Source organism: Mauremys reevesii, linkage group 3 (genome assembly GCF_016161935.1).
Source record: "Mauremys reevesii isolate NIE-2019 linkage group 3, ASM1616193v1, whole genome shotgun sequence".
Taxonomy (NCBI): Eukaryota; Metazoa; Chordata; order Testudines; family Geoemydidae; genus Mauremys; species Mauremys reevesii.
In genome coordinates, this window is record NC_052625.1 from 2,683,423 (window position 1) to 2,695,716 (window position 12,294).

General features: G+C 46.3%; 1 protein-coding gene across 5 annotated transcripts in view; it reads left to right on the forward strand.

Moving 5' to 3' along the window:
- Nucleotides 1-12,294, forward strand: part of FBLN7 (fibulin 7) — a 42,146-nt gene that overhangs the window by 14,125 nt on the left and 15,727 nt on the right. For 4 of the 5 annotated variants that reach the window (XM_039531506.1, XM_039531504.1, XM_039531507.1 and 1 more), the window contains one exon: nucleotides 6,039-6,198. In XM_039531506.1, coding sequence (XP_039387440.1) covers nucleotides 6,081-6,198 — 118 coding nt within the window. In that variant the 5' untranslated portion in view covers nucleotides 6,039-6,080. Of the gene's footprint in view, nucleotides 1-6,038; nucleotides 6,199-11,953; nucleotides 12,037-12,294 lie in introns of those variants that run through there. The other variant, XM_039531505.1, reaches the window with a different exon arrangement.

Genomic DNA, 12,294 nt, shown 5'->3' on the forward strand with positions numbered 1-12,294 from the left:
CCTTGCAGGCAGGTTTCCTGTTGCAGGAGAAATCAGTGATGTGGATCTGGGGATGTTCTTGGTGTAGCTTGTTCCTTTCATCCACCAGTCCCTGAACAGAGCTGGTCCCAAATGGCATGCAGGCCAAGCCCTTTTCCAGGGAGCTCGGCCCAAATGCCAGTGCCTGGCTCCCAGCAAGGGACTCTGCCCCAACTGCCTCTAATTAGTGAATAACGCAGAGAGCAAATTCCCTTGTTGACTGCATCAGCCTCCCCAAGGAATCTGCACCACACTACAGCGCCATCTGGTGACCCCTCCATGACACTAGGTGGACGTGGCTTTTGGGACCCGGGAACAGCTCGGGGTCTAACATCGTTCCTCAGACAGAGAGCCTTGGAGAGGGTGCAGCTTACTTCCCCGCTCTCACCAAGCTAGTTACAGACAGAGACTGTAGCAGAACCAGGGTTCGTGCCCATTTCTCCTGAGTCCAGAGCTAATGCCTTAAGCACCCAAGACTATTGTTCTCTTCCCTCACTGTTTGTTCTGTGCACTGACTGAGGCCAAGGCCAAGTTGAGCAAATAGTGTGTGAGCAGGTAGCTAAAGACTGTATGACAATCCCTATTCACCCAGTGGTTCTTCTGAAATGCTCTTGACAAGAGGCAGGAACCATATCTTCTCTCTGTTCCCACTGACAAGGGGCATTTCCCAGTAGAACAGAAGTTGCTTATTTGTGGGGGAAACTGAGTTTTGGTGAGAGTCTGAGCTACAGAATTGCCTGTTTGGTTCAGGCTTGCTTTTTGGTTTTAAGTTAGTTCTGCTGCATGTTGTCACAAAGATCCACACCTCCCGGGTGAATCAATCCCTCCGGCTTCGAACCAGAACTATTAGCGTTCAGGCATAAATCTCACAAGTGTTCCTGGCACTCTAAGAAAGGACAAGACATCTGTTTTCCTATTATTTTGTAAAACTGAAGTGGAATATAGCTCTGGTTCCAAAAGGACTTAACATGAGCTATGGAATCCCTCCCAGGATTTCCAAAGTAATCACAGCCCTTCCTTGTCATACTCAGCATTGAATTATTCTCTTACAAGTAGTTCACAGGAAGCCGTCCTTGAAGTAAGAATTTCTTTATTAGGATGAAGGACTCAAGAGTCTGGTCACATGAAAAGCAAAATCTGCAGAAAGTCCTGATCTGCCCCAGACAGATCTTACAAAGAATTTTCCATCAGAGCCACTGGGAGGTTTGTCTGGAAGCAGCATCAAGGCCCAAATCTGGAGCCAGATTCAACCCGCAAGCCCCATGCTGGGCTCAGCAGGGACACATTCAGTCATTGTGAATCCTAGGAAAACTCATTTCTTTACGTTTATGAAGATTTTATCAAGAACTGGGAGTGCAATGTAGCTAGAAGGGTTGATTTTAGTGTCTGCCCATTGTAATTAGAGGGCAGTGCTAACCAACGAGGACTCAAATATTGGAAAAGGAAGAAAACATGAGTGACTTCCAGCTACAACAGGAAGATTTCTTGTTCAGCTTTGTGTGCGCTTGGAAAATAACTCTCCTCTGACCAAGATTCCTGATCAGCGGAACAGGATCTCCAATCTGTCCCCCAAAACACACTCTCACTCTCTCTCTCTCTGAGGAGATATTTTTTTCCACAGTAATAACCCAACCAGGAGAGACGGTTTAACAAATCAAAGGCAATCAGAACGGATTTGGGTCTGGGAGAGTGAAACATCATAACAAGTGATTGCGCAACACTCTGCAAAATACAGAATGGCTCCTTTTCGGGAGGTTCATGTCTTCTACGCCAGCATGTCACGGCTGTAACTCCCACGGTGTCACGGCCCTGCATGTGTTTACTGGAAAGAAGTTCTGTGAGACAAGAAATTTCCACTTTGAATTCTCTCATTATCAGTCATCGCACACTTAACAGGTCGATTTATTGATAGCTATTGTACAGCGCATCTCCATGGAATGGTACCGGCAGGTTTGAGATCTACTGATGAAAAGTGCTACAGAAGAGCTAGGTGGTATTACCCAGTTGCCGTTGCCTGTGATGAGATGACAGATAGTGCCGGTAGCCAGATTCCCAGACAGAGCAGTGTTTACTGAGCATTGCTGTGAGTGAGTATTTTGGTTGTCATTGCCTTGACTAAGGGCAGGTCTACACTAAGAGCGGGGGGTCAAACTAGGGTACGCAAGTTCAGCTACGTGAATAGCGTAGCTGAATTCGAAGTACCCTAGTTCGAACTACTCGCCCGTCCAGACGCCGCGGGATCGAAGTCCGCGGCTCCAAGGTCGACTCCGCCACCGCCGTTTGCAGTGGTGGAGTACCGGAGTCGACCGCGGCGCTTCCGGAGTTCGAACTATCGCGTCCAGATTAGACGCGATAGTTCGAACTCCGAGAAGTTGAACTCACCGCATCGACCCGGCTGGTAAGTGTAGACTAGCCCTAAGAGTCAAGATAATGCCCATATTTGGAGGGCCTAATGTAGAAGTATCACAAATGGCGCACACTTCCCTCCATGCAGCATCCATTGATGGTAACTGGGGTGGCTTTTCACCACCTCTGCAGGTGATAGTAGCTGTCCTGTGCTCTTAAGGGGCTAGCTAGTGGCCCCACTCCCCAACATCCTGCCTCTTTGCTGGCCCTCTAAATTCCTGGGAGCCAAACTCTGAGAGCACCCACTGACTGCAATGCCTCAGCACCTCTCAGGACTAAGTGCTCGACTGAGATGACTGATACTCATGTGGTTCATACCCTTGAGCACACTTGGATCCCCTTTGGTTTCTTTTTCAGGTGGACTGATGATCATAAGCAGTGTGCAGGGAATATGGACGTTAGTAGCATTGGGATTTAGGAGGACAAATCACTGTTCATTGATCTGAAAATTTGCCCCACCTGTCTATTCTCTGGGCATATTCCCCAGAAACGGTCAGCTATCATCTTCACCTAGTCAGTTTTTGGTGTGAGCCCATTTGGATAAAATTAGAATCTCTCTGGAACCTCAGGAACTGAACTTTTCACAAGGTCTGAAATAATTGGGGTGACTTCGGTTTCCATCTTCGCAGACCCCTGCCCACCTGGGTTGTGGAAGGGAATGCTCTTGAATCTCGTGAGAGAGCCTGAGACAAGGCGGGTGAAGTAATATCTTCTATTGGACCAACTTCTGTTGTATGTGACCAAACACACCAAGGAATCTCTTCTCTACAGCCAGGCACTCAGATACCACAGAATGTGCTCCAAAGAGAAAGTCCGGGAGACACATCTAAACACACATAACTGTTGTCAGAGGTGTTGTCACCAAACAAGGTGCTCTGCTCTTTCCAATGTTGATATTACTCGATTGCATCATGTTCCCAATGTGTGCTGCCCCAGTACCTCTGCGCAGATAGCTGGCACAGCAGACCCAACTGCAAACCCCCAATTACCACAGAGTCTAGTAAGATGCAAAGTCACGTCGGCTAGGTTTATTGCGATCGGACACACAATGACAGTTCCCTGGTTTCTTAGCCTAACTCAGGCATACTACAGAAAGTGCTCTTGGCAATGGACCCGCCCAGTCAGTGGCGGATTCCACTCACCCCCCCCCTGCCCCCCCAGGCACAAGGACCCCACCCATGCATACACAGGTACAAACACACACAACATCACACATCACTACGAGCTGACGTATGAGGCACTACCCCTAGGTACAAACCTCTCTACGTACACAAGTACATAACAAAAACACAAACAAAAACATCATATTCATTTTGCTCCTGTCATTGGGATGGGGGGGCCTGTTCTCCTGTGTTCTGTTATCTGTGTGTAATGTGTGTGTGTATGATCTTTCTGATATCTAGATCAGAGGGGTATGTTAGTCTGGATCTGAAAAGAAAAAAGCAAAGAATAGACTAACAACCTTTTGAGCAGCATTTATTTTTGCAGCATGTCTTCGGACTTTCGGATGCAAGGCAAGTCGGCAAGTGGGACTTCAAGAAAAGTAATGCTGCAATTGCTCTGTTAAACTAGTGTTAGTCTATATCTATATCTGATATTCTGTCAGTACCTCAGACATACTTTTTTGCAGCATCAGCCCTTTTTTTTTTTCTCTTTCTTTTCTCTGTGAGCAGGGCCCTGCTCTGGCTCACAGCTTTGCTTTGCTTTATGTTTGCAAAGTACTTTAGTTTACTTTTTTTAGGGCCCTTAGGCCTTTTACTGGGCCCTTTATCTACTGGCCTACTTACTACAACCAAACCCCCACCCACCACACCAATACCAGACCCATAGAATATAATATCATGCACACAAATGCCCAGAATACAGAGAACTTTAGAGATCTGAACCCCAAAAACCCCTCCCCCACACCACCCACCTACCTACCACCTTGAACCTACATGAGGTATCATCAAACAACTACAACCCATACTCAGTGGGGACCCCATCCTGAAAGAAATCTTTCCCAGTTCTGTCTTCTGGCCTTCAAACAACACCCAACCTCTCCCACGCTCATCAGAGGCAAGCGCCCTGCTCCCCCCCCCCCAGCCCAGGACACACCAACTCAAAGCAGCATCAGACCCTGCCAGAGCAACAAATGCAAAACCTGTGGACATATATCCACTGCCATGATGATCAACACACCTTTCAAGATCCATGGATCCTATACATACCTATCACAACATATGGTGTACCTCATATATTCTGAATAGAGTTGAGAAACCCATCTTGAACAACATCTGTACCTTGCTAGATTGTTGTACACTTTTAGATACACATTTTCACGCTTATTTGCTTGCAACCCTTTCTAACTTTATTCCTTTTATTTGGCATCCCTTAACCTGTGTCCTATTGTTAGTACAGTTTGTTTTATTTTTTACTATAAACCAGCTCAGTGCTGTGTTTAAATAGAAGGGTGTATTTACCCAGTTAAGTTAGTGAGCTGTGATGTGCTTTTGTGTCTTTAGAGGAACAAACAAACCTTTTTAGTTCTCTGAGTTGTCCAGGAGAGGACTGGACATAGCAGCACACATAGTTTTTGGAAAATTTGGGATGGGGAGTGTGTTGGGGTCACCTTGCTTGTTATAACCCAGGCTGGTGGAAGCCGGAGTAAGGTTGTGGGGCTGTGCACAGGCAGCTGGGGTCAGAATTGCAGTACCAGGGTGGTGGCTATACACAGACACCCAGGATGTGATCTGCAGGAGTCCAGGCCGGGAGCTACAGTAGCAAAGCATTGTGGGGCCCCCAGGGGTGCATGGCAAGTGGTGACATAACACCTCACAGATCAGGGCATGGCTTTTCTGCCATTTCTTTCTATACGTTGAATTTGATACCTCCTGGGCCACCTCACCAATCCACCTGGCAATTGTCTTTGCTTAGGAAAGGCTCCGGCAATGGGGTGACTGCTGCCCAGTGCTAGATGGGCAGCGTGACGTAGCGCTGGCACTTAGCCGTGCGACAAAGTGCCTGGAACTCGTTGGTGATGCCATACTGACTCGGTCTTTCTGAGGGTCTAAACTTCACCAGATCCCCTTCATGTGTAAATAAAACAGGGTTACAAAATGCTGGGGATGTGGGGGGGATGAGGATGGGCAAAGGAGTTGCTGATTTTGGCTGGACGTATTCCTGGATGTTTAGTCACATGACATAATCTTTAATTAATTATGAATCTCTAAGTCCTGGAGGGTTGGCAAGGACGGGGGCACTAGGCACATGGCTCCGCTGGGGCTGCAGGGAGGAATTGCAGAATGGGACGATGCTGGCGGGGGCTGAACTGCTGTTGCTACGGTTAAAAATATGGATGGATTTTCACAAGCTCTGTCTGCTCACTCTGGTTACCGGGTTGCAGTTATTTGACAGCGTATCCCTGAAAAGGCCTGGGTGTGCCAACGAAACTGCTCCGAACCCCACTGAATGTACATAGACCACATGTGTTAGGAGGGGAAGCGGACGCTGGAATAATCGCTCGCTAGTTGTGCTGAATGAGCTGTCCCTGGCAGCTAACGCGCAGTTGCGTGCCGTGTGCGCTCGGCGGTGAAACAGCTGTCTCTCTCTCTCGCTCTCTTTCTTCTTCACAGAACTGTCTCAACAAACAGCAGCTCCTGGCTGCCATCCGCCAAATGCAGCAGTTCTTAAAGGGGCAGGAAACGCGGTTTGCAGAGGGAGTGCGCGTCATGAAGACCCGGCTGATAACTCTGCAGAACTCGGTGACGAAAGCCACCCCGGACCCACAATCCGGTAAACACCCACAGCTGGCCTTTCAGCAACAAGAGCAGCCGTAGAGCATCTGGCTGCGGTGCACACTAGTACCGACAGGCTGCTTCCTCCCCCCGCCCCGCCCCGCCCCGGCAGGGAGAGCGAGGGCCTGGCAAGCTGGCTCTTGGCACATCCCGCTGCCCACCATGCCACGCTGCACTATCGACTGCCAAGACCTAGGGACACTACTGCCCTCTCTCTTCCCCCCGCCACTCCCTACTTTTTGGCAGAGAAGGAGAACACGTGTCCCACCCAAACGGCGCCAGGCATTGTGGGACAGCCCCGATACACCTTTTCTCCCCATACCAGACTGTCCGTCAGTCTCATCCCATGGCTGTACACGTCCCTTTGCGCACAGATCGGTAGATCAGGAATCTGCCCCAAAGTAGCTACAGTAGATCATGTTCAGTGTGACCTGCTCTTCCCACACAACCAGCTCAAGCCTTGTGACCATACGGGCTCAAGCCCATGATCTCAATTTTAGATCTTAAAATTAGGTCAGTATATTTATAGTGCTCGCTCGCTAAATCCTCTTTCCTGTTTCTCTCTTGGGGGGATGCTTGGTCTCCATATACAGTGGAGAGACACGCAGTAATAAATACGTCTCTCTATGGTCTAGAGCAGGGTTTCCCAAACTTGGAACGCTGCTTGTTCAGGAAAAGCCCCTGGCAGGCCAGGCCGGTTTATTTACCTGCCCTGTCCGCAGGTCCGGCCGATTGCAGCTCCCACTGGCCGCAGTTCACTGCTCCAGGCCAATGGGAGTTGCTGGAAGCGGCGGCCAGTACATCCCTCAGTCCACGCCGCTTCCCGCAGCCCCCATTGGCCTGGAGCAGCGAACCGCAGCCAGTGGGAGACGTGATCGGCCGGACCTGCGGACGCAGCAGGTAAACAAACCGGCCCGGCCTGACAGGGGCTTTCCCTACACAAGCGGCATCCCAAGTTTGGGAAACACTGCTCTAGAATGAGATTCAGTTTTCTCAGCATATCCTAAGCAGAAATAATATTTTCTGTGGAAAACAATAGTGCCTGAAAGCTTTACTTCTCATGCACGGTTTGCAGTGTCACAACAGTGTAGAAACTGAAAACTTATCCACACTGGCACTTTACAGCACTGCAGCTTTCTTGTCAGGGGTGTGAAAAAAAACCCTCTGAGCACCGCAAGTTTCAGTGCCAGTATAGACAGTGCACCAGCGCTGGGAGCTGCGCCCCTCGTCGAGGTGGGTTTCTAAGTAAGAGAGAGCTCTCCCAGCGCTGTGCCGTGACTACACAAGCCACGTTAAAGCGCTGCCACGGTGGTGCTTTAACATTGCCAGTGTAGGCAAGCCCTGAGAGTTGTCAAGTGACATTTATAGAAGCATCTTAGGAAAACAAGTCCCATTGAAATTTAAGTCACTTAGGGTCTTTTGAGTCCCCATGATTTGTACTTAATTCTCCTACGTCTGTTGAAAGGAAGGTCATTTCCATATTGACTTTCAAGTTTCCCGGCCTTTTCACTGCAACACTGCATAGCGTTTTACATTGCTGGCATCTAAAATTAAAGAGGTTGTCGAGCAGTTTTTAAACTAAGGGCTGGGGGAAGCCGACAGGGAGAGGAGCACGCAGTTCGGCCAGTGGGAGGAGCTATTAAAAGGGATTCTCAACATCCTAGTGAGGAGGAGAGGATAGAAGGTGATTAAATCCGGGTAGGAACTGAAGAGAAACAGTCACATGAAAGAGTTCCAGTCAGTCAAATCACCGGAAGACAGACAGCCAAACACTGACAAACTTTACAAGGGCTTATTACAAATGCTAGAAGTCTAAATACTAAGATGGTGAACTTGAGAGCCTGGTATTAAATGAGGACAGTGATAAAATAGGTATCACAGAAATTTGGTGGAACAATTGATAATCAATGGGACACAGTAATACCAGGGTACAAAATGTATTGGAAGGACAGAGTAGGTCATGCTGGTGTGGGGGAGGCCCTATATGTGAAAGAGCATCTTAAGTGAATCAAACTGTACCACAGAACCTCTGTGGAGAGATTGTTCAAGTAGGGAATTTAAGAGAATAGCAATAGAAATATACTACCAACCTCCTGACCAGTATGATAACCGTGATTGTGAAATGCTCAGGGAGATTAGAGAGGCTACAAAACCGGAAAACCCAATAATAGTGGGGGATTTCAACTATCCCCATATTGACTGGGAACATGTCGCCGCAGGAAGGGCTGCAGAGAAAATTTCTAGACACCATTAAATGACTGCTTCTTGGAGCATTTTGTCCTGCTAGCCACAAGGGGAGAGGCAATTCTTGATTTAGTCCTAAATGATGCATAGGATCGTGTCGAAGAGATGAATGTAGCTGAACCGCTTGGTAATAGCAACCATAATGTAATTAAATGTAACATCCTTGTAGGGTGGAAAATACCAAAGAAACCCACTGCAGCAGCATTTAACTTCAAAAAGGAGAACTACGCAAAAATGAGGAAGTGAGTTAAACAGAAATTAAAAGGGAGAGTCACAAGAGTGAAATGCCTGCAAGCTTCATGGAAACTACTAAAAAACGCCATAATAGAGGCTCAAACTACATGTATACCCCAAATTTTAAAAAAAGGTAGGATAAAAAAATGCCACCATAGCTAAACAGGTTTCAGAGGGGCAGCATTGTTAGTCTGTATCAGCAAAAACAATGAGGAGTCCTTGTGGCACCTTAGAGACTAACGCATTTATTTGGGCATAAGCTTTCGTGGGATATACCCACTTCATCAGATGCATGGAGTGGAAAATACAGTAGGCAGGTATAAATATACAGCACATGAAAAGATGGGAGTTGCCTTACCAAGCTGGGGGTCGGTGCGAACGAGGCCAATTCAATCAAAGTAGATGTGACCTATTCCCAGCAGTTGACAAGAAGGTGTGAGTATCAACAGAGGGGAAATTATTTTTTCTAGTGACCCAGCCACTCCCAATCTTTATTCAGGACTAATTTGATGGTGTCAAGTTTGCAAATTAATTCCAGTTCTGCAGTTTCTCGTTGAAGTCTGTCTGAAGTCTGTTCATAGCTAAACAGCAGAGGAAGACTCAGAGGCAAAAAGGCATCCTCTAAAAATTGGAAGTCAAATCCTGCTGAGGAAAATAGAAAGAAGCATATACTCTAGCAAATTGACTGTAAAAGTATAGTTAGGCAGGCCAAAAAGAATTTGAAGAGCAACTACTTTTTGTGTCTTTTGCTAAAAACAAAACTGTTTGTAAGTACATCAGAAGCAAGAAGCCTGCCCAGTAGTCAGTGGAGCCACTGGAGTGTCACGGTGCTAACGGAGCACTCATGGAAGACAAGGCTGTTGTGGAGAAGCTAAATTCATTCTTTGCATTGGTCTTCATTGCAGAAGATGTGAGGGAGATTCACACACCTGAGCCATTCTTTTTAGATGACAAATCTGAGGAACTGTCCCAGATTGAAGTGTCAATAAAGGACATTTGGAACAAATTGATGCATTAAATGGTAATAAGTCACCAGGACCAGATGGGATTCACCCAAGAGTTCTAATGGGACTCAGATATAAAATTACAGAAAAACTAACTGTGGTATGTAACCTATTGCTTAAATCAGTCTCTGTACCAGATAACTGGAGGATAGCTAATGTATTGCCGATTTAAAAAAAAAAAAAAAAGTTCCCGAAGTAATCCCAGCAATTACAGGCTGGTAAGCCTAACTTCAGTACCAGGCAAACCAGTTGAAACTATAGTAGGGAATAGAATTATCAGACACATAGATGAACACAATATGTTGGGGAAGAATCAATACAGGTGCACCAATCTATTAGAATTCTTGAGGGTGTCAGTAAGCATGTGGACATGGGTGATCTACTTGATATAATGTACTTGAACTGACAAGGTCCCTCACCAAAGGCTCTTCCACGAAGTAAGCAGTCATGGGATAAGAGGAAAGGTCATATTGTGTGTGGATCAGTAACTGTTTGAAAGATAGGAAACAAAGGGTAGAAATAAATGATCAGTTTTCACAATGGAAAGTGGTAAATAGCAGGATCCCCCGGGGATCTGTACTGGGACCAGTGCTGTTCAACATATTCATAGATTATCTGGAAAAAGGGGTAAACAGTGAGGTGGCAAAATTTGCAGATACAAAATTATTCCAATTCAGTCCAAAGCTGACTGCAAAGAGTTCCAAAGGGATCTCACTAAACTGGTGAGTAGGCAACAAAACAGCAAATGAAATTCGATGTTGATAAATGCAAAGTAACACACATTGGAAAATATAATCCTAACTATACATACAAAATGATGAGGTCTAAATTAGCTGTTATCACTCAAGAAAGAGATCTTGGAGTCAGTGTGGATAGTTCTCTGAAAACGTCCATTCTATGTGCAGCAGCAGTCAAAAAAGCTTATTAGGAAAGGGATAGATAATAAAACAAAAAATATCAACCACCACTTGATATATCCATGGTATGACCACACTTGAATGCTGCATATAGCTTTGGTTACCCCATCTCAAAACTAAGAAGCTATATTTGAATTAGAAAAAGTATACAGAAGTGCAGCAAAAAATGATTAGGGGTATGGAACAGCTTCCCTACAAGGAGCGATTAAAAAGACTGGGACTGTTCACCTTAGAAAAGAGAGGACTAAGGGGGGATATGATAGAGGTGTATAAAATCATGAACCGGGTGGCACAAGTAGTACAGGAGTGTTATTTTCCTCTTCCCATAAGACCAAAATCTGGGCTCACGCAATGAAATTAGTAGGTAGCAGGTTTAAAACAAACATAAGGAAATGCTCCTTCACACAGCGCACAGTCAACCTGTGGAAGGAACTTGTTGCCGGGGTTGTTGTGAAGGCCAAAAGGATAATCGAGTTAAACAAGGATTAATTAAATTCATGGAGGATTGGTCCATCAATGGCTATTAGCCAAGATGATCAGGGACGGAACATCATGCTCTGCGTGTCCCTAAACCTTTGACTGCGAGAAGCTGGGACTGGACGACAGGTGATGTATCACTCGCTAATTGCCCTGTTCAGTTCGTTCCCTTTGAGCATCTGGCACTGGCCACTGTTGGAGGATGGGATACTGGGCTAGATGGACCATTGGTCTGACCCAGCATGTCTGTTCTTATGTTCACATTCTTTTGTTATTACTTGATCCAGATCTTCATGATTGTGACTTACATCCATCCAACAAGATCCAATGGCTGGAGCTCAAGCTAAATTAAATGCAGCTAGAGATAAGGTACACATTTTTAACACAGAATGGGAATTAACCACAGGAACATCTTCTGTCACCTGTGGTATGTAAATCAAGCCTGGATGTCTGCCTAAAAAATCACTGTAGTTCAGCCACAAGTTATTGGGCTGGATGCAGGAGTCACTGGGCAAACTTCTCTGGCCTGGGCTATGCTGGAGGTCAGAGTAAATTATCAAAATGGAGCTTCCTGCCTTGAAATGTATGAGCTACCTTGCACCTCATTTGCACAGTGCAAATGACTCCCCAAGGAGCTAGGCGGTGGAGAATCAGGCCCTTCCAATGCAATCTCATATGATTAAACTTTGTAGGGAAGTGTTGTCTAGTGTGTAGAACAATTATTCTGAGTCAGGAGACTTAGGTTCTTTTCCTAACTCGTGTCAATGAGATGGGGTTCGATGCTACCCTGCTACCGGATTAAGAGCCTGTATCTTTGCATCCCAGTCTCTTTCACCTACAGAACAGAAGTATGCACAGAATGAAGGTCTCTCACAGCGGCATTTCCATGAGAGACGTGAGCTGTACATGTGTGGTCATTTTATCAACTCCGCCTACAAACCGCTTTCAGAAGCGCTTATGGTGAGTTCCAAAACAACTCCAACGTAGCACTAATTCTGATCTCCCAAAGGTCCATGGAAAGTCTCACATTAGGTTCAATCCAGCTCCCACTGAAATTAAACTGCCAACAGATGTTCCTGCAAATGTTACCCCTCCGTTCTCCTAACTCTTGCCAGTCACTATCCATTTCTCTGCCACTGCAGGGTTCTTTTCTGGATATTGTTTAGCACAGGCACTAGCTGCCAGGGCACGGCACCTGATGTCAGTAGAATGCACGTC